General features: G+C 56.7%; 1 protein-coding gene across 1 annotated transcript in view; it reads left to right on the forward strand.

Moving 5' to 3' along the window:
* Nucleotides 1-2: 2 nt before the first annotated feature.
* Nucleotides 3-4,678, forward strand: part of ARID3B (AT-rich interaction domain 3B) — a gene marked incomplete at its 5' end in the record, with an annotated part of 21,384 nt that continues 16,708 nt past the window's right edge. The window contains one exon of the mRNA XM_017745148.1: nucleotides 3-386. Within this exon, the coding sequence (XP_017600637.1) occupies nucleotides 3-386 (384 nt within the window). The remainder of the gene's footprint in view (nucleotides 387-4,678) is intronic.

Genomic DNA, 4,678 nt, shown 5'->3' on the forward strand with positions numbered 1-4,678 from the left:
CCGCTGTCCCCCTGGCCAGAGCCGCCCCTGCGGCCGCAGCCGCCCGGCCCTTCGACCAGAGCAGCAGGAACTCCCAGGAGGACGAGGAGGAGGACGACGACGAAGAGGAGGAGGAGGAGGAGGAGGAGGATGAAGAAGACGGCGCCAAGCTGGAGGACGGCGCGGACGTGGCCGGCAAGGAAAGCTGCTCTGCCCTCAAGTATTTCCGAGCTCCCAAAGTCGCCCACCCCAACCAAAGAGTGGCCTCTACCTCCAGCCCCGTGCCAGCTGTGGGGCACCCGCGGGGGGCCCAGCAGGGCAAGGAGGAGCAGGGCAAAGACTCTGCCAAGCATTCCGGGTCCCCGGCGGCGCGCCCCGGCTGGCGCCTGGACGAGCAGCTCAAACAGGTCAGTGCCAGCATTCCCTGCTCCCAAAAACCACCATTTCCAGCCAGCCTGAGGAGGTTTTAGCCTGGCAAGGCCTTGGAAGTGCCTTGGGAGGCCATGCTTCCCTGGTGTGCTCTCTTTTCTAAAGAGACTCCACCAGAACTTGGCTTTGTGGATTTCCAGCTGGCGTAGAGGAGCCCCCGCTCTGGGAGAGCCTTTGTGGGGAGGGATCTGTGGGGCTTCCCAAGGGAAGAGCCTGGTGGTGTCGTCATTTTAGGTGCAGACACTTCCCTGCTAACATCTCACCCGAGCTAGTTCTCGTCAGACCTCTGGAATTCAGGATTTCTGGGCAGGCAGGGAGATGTGCCCTGATCCTGGGAGTCAGAGCCACTTTATATTCCACGTGTGGGAAGGAAGGAAGGAAGGAGGGAAGGAAGGAGGCAGCTCGCTGCTGCCTCGTAGGAGGTTAATTCCATGTTTGCCTGCAGCATTAGTACTCCTTGCAGCTTGGTGCCAGGGGATCATGGAATGACTTCCTTTGTGGTGAGCGAGTATTTCGGTATATTCCAGGCCTCTGCTCCTCCCCAGCTGTTCCTGCAGAGCAGGTGGGTGTTCCCACACCCGTGCACGTGGCAGGAGCTCCTCAGGGAACGGCACTTGGGCTGCTGGGGCTGTAAAACACCCAGGGGAAGCACTTGCTGCTGGTTTTTTCCTCTTGTGTTTGCTTCACCAGAGGGGCTGGGTGGAGGAGAGGGAATTGCTCAAGCCTCCTGCAGGGAAATGAGGTGGGTTTGTCGGTCAGGGGCCATTGCCTCAGAATTTACTGGATGGGAGTGGTGAAAACTTCCTCTTTCAGGGCTCTGGGTGGGGAAAAGGAGGCAGGGCTTGGGTCTTAAGGGATGGCTTTCTTTAGAAAGCCAAATAAGCTCGGCTTAGGGCCGGGGCTGGTTTTGTTCCTCGCCCAGCTGGCGCTTCTTGCTCCTGATCTCACTGGTCATTCTGGCAAGGCCATGAAAGCAGCCAGAGCTGGGCTTGGCTCGTGTGGAAGAGGGGGGAAAAAGCGGGTAAAGGATCGTTGTGCAGCTGGCGTGGTGTGCTGTGGCCCGTTCCTGCGCTGATGGAGTGTTCTGGGGGGCCACAGCTTAGCCTGGTTCAGGCCACGTTCACCTGGGAGCCCAAAGTGCCCAAAGCTCCAGGAAAAATGGACACAAAACCACTCTTGCTGCTGTGTTCATCTGCTGGGGAGGCAGGGAAAAGCGGGAATCAGACCCATGGACACCGAGTTCAGGAGTGGGTTATAAAGGAAGAGCTGTGGCAGCTCCGGGAAGTGGTGGGAAAAGGTGGCAGGAAAAGGGCACGTCCCCTCCTTGTCCCAAAGCGTTGTCCCCTGGCACAGCAGGTGCAGGTGGAGTGGCTTTGGATCCAAGTGGCACTGCTGATTCCCAGTTCAGAGCTGGGGAGCACTGGGATACGTGGGGAATAAAGCAGAGGGCCCTGGCGTGGCAGGAAAGGGGGAGGATTGTGTGGGGAGCTGTGGGCTGGCCACTTAATTCTCTGGAATTTTGAATTCCAAGGCATATTTCGAAGGGATGAGCTGTATCCTTTCCTCCCTGTCTTTAACAGGCAGAAAACCCGGGATAAAACGGAGAAGTGCCAGCATTCTCCAGTTCGCTCCCAAAATTATCCCTGAATTCGTCTTTTTAGCTTCTTGTGGCAGTCCTGCTCCAGGAGTATTCCTGGCATGCAGAACGCCCGGTGCTCGTGGAACTGGGAGGGGGGGAGGAAAAGTCACTTGATTTCTCCTCTGGAAGCCTTGGGGGAAAATGTCCCTTGGGAGTGGGAGGCTGGGATTGCCTGGGACACGGAGGTGGCGGAAATTTGGGAGCCACCAGGAAAACGAAGCCGCTTCAGCCCCACCCCAGACAGGCAAGGAAGTCATTGTAGGACAAGGGTGCAGGCAAAAGAGCTGGCTCAGCTCACGGCACAGGGAATCCTGTCAGCTCAGGGAGCGGAGGAGCTTGGCCAGGAGAAGGAATTGCTGCTGGGGGGTTGCTCCGTTTGCTCCTCCAAGCCTCTGGAATGCCCTGAAATCCATCCCAGCTCCTGGAAAAGGGCGCTGGGCGCTGCCTGTCTATGGGGAAAAGTGAGGCTTTGACTCCAGGGCTGTCAGAGGTGGGGTTGGGTGGCTGGGGAGGCGCTGGGCCCTCATCCCGTGGGTGCTCCCGTTTGCTGGGAATGCCGCTGTTCCCTGGGAAAAGCAGGGGCTCGGTGCCGCTTCTTCCCGTCCTGCTGAGGCTGGTGCAGCACCAGCACCAGCGGTTCTGTGGGGAATGTGAGGATAAATCCCAGATTTCCAGGCCTCAGCTGCTGCTGGATGCCCTTTTCCGAGCATCCGGGAACGCTTTGTGCCCCCGTTTTTGGGGACGTCTCGGGGCAGCTTCCCAGAAACCAAGCGGGCACTGCTTTGGGAAAAAGCCTGACCTAAACTTTCACAGAGGTCACGCTGTTTATTAAGATAAGTCAGCTTAAAATAATTGCTGTGCCTTTGCTGCAGGCCCCGGGAACGAGCGGCTGGGATTCCATAACCTGAGGTATGTGCCTCGGGATTGCTCAGGAGAGACCCCTTAATCCAGGAGGGGGAAGGTCCCCTGGGAGGAAAAGGGGCATCTCACACGGGGCTTTTTGCCCCGTGGTTGTTTCAGGGCCTGGTTCAGGGTTGGATTTTTCAGTCCTTTTGTGTGCCACTGGGTATTTTCCCTTTGGTGCTGCGGTGGGAGGAGATTCCTCGTCCCCAGCTGACAGTAAAGACCTGGTTTTTCTTCTGCTTGAATTCTTCATCCAAGCCACTTGCTGCTTCTCCTGAAACCCCTGGTTTAGGTTCAGGGGATTGCCCCCAGCTCTTCACCCCCAGGATTCCATAGGTGAGTTAGAGGTAGTGGCTGGGGCTGGATCTGGAGGCAGGAAAAGGATCTCGTTTGTATCCCGGCTCCCTTTAGGATTTCTTCAGGTGCCACACTTATTTATAGCAATAGTGGCAGCTTGTCTCCTTCAGTGCCAGTTCCCAGGAGTTCAGGCTGGAGGCAGGAGCTGGAATGTGTTGTTTCCTTGCACTTGTGTTCTTCTCACTCGGGGGTAAATCGATGACTCCAGGCTGGCACCGAGAATCCCTCTTCCTACCCCACACAGATCTTGGCATCAGGTCTGGGTGGATTCCTCTGAGTCTTTGGGAGCAGGAGGCGTTCAGAGAGCCCAGCTTTTCCTCAAGGATGAGGAAGCAGGTTCCTGTTTGGTCATGGGAACACATGAAAGGAACTTAATAAAAAAAGGTAATTAATCGGTTAAACTGCAGCCCTTTCCTTCCCTTCCCTTCCCCATCCTCCCTGCCATTCCTGAAATCACTAAAATGTTTTCAAGGGCTGCCTTTGAAGCTGGGGGCTGTTGAATTGAGCTCTGTTATTAGGAAGGCTGGGAAGGGTTGATTCCCATTCCAGGGGAGCTGGTGTGGGCAGTAATTACCCCTTGGCTCTCGGTGCCTGAGAACTTGCAGCTCGGGGCAGCAGCCCTGATCTTATCAGGGTTTGTACTACAACAGTTTTCTTTCTGAGAGCATCTGTTTCACTTCCTAAGGCTTAACTCTGCCCACAAAAGGAATTTCTGTGGATTCCCTGATAATCCCGAAATTGCTGCCCCTGTCCCTTTTCATTGATTCAACCCACGGGGCAGGGGAGGGGTTTCCTTGGACCTTCAGGTGGGTATTCCCGCAGATTCCTGGCCTGAAGCCTCTGTCCGAAGTGAGGAGGTGCAGAAGGAGTCTGGGTTTCGTGGCAGAAGGTTTTAATTCCCCTTGTCTGGGAGGTGTTTGTCCTGCAGGGCACGGGAAGTGTTTGTGGTCTCCTGCTCCATCTGCTCGGCAGCTCAGGGTTAACTCCGGCCTGGGATTGGAAACCAAAATTGCTCTGGACATCTGAGCTTCCCTCTAATCAGATATTCCAGGTGGTTAGGGAGTAATCCCAAAATAGGGCTGGATATAATTGCTGCTGAAGCTGCCTGGGGGGGGCTCCGGTGGTTCCGAGGGTGTCCCTGCCACAGGGAGGGCTCCAGGCTCTGCCAGCGGCCTGGCAAAGCTGGGCAGCCTTTCCCAGCCCCTCAACCTTCCCTGCCAGCCTCTGCATCCAAGCTTTGGGCACATCCAGAGCCACTTCCAGCACCTTTTCCCGCGAGAGGGCAGAGAAATCCCGAGGGCCGCTTGTCCCGCACCAGCGACTTCCCTGGATGCAGAGGCAGCAGGGACTGGCAGGACACAGGGCAGGGAA

This window comes from Corvus brachyrhynchos, unplaced genomic scaffold, assembly GCF_000691975.1.
Source record: "Corvus brachyrhynchos isolate BGI_N302 unplaced genomic scaffold, ASM69197v1 scaffold309, whole genome shotgun sequence".
Classification (NCBI taxonomy): Eukaryota; Metazoa; Chordata; class Aves; order Passeriformes; family Corvidae; genus Corvus; species Corvus brachyrhynchos.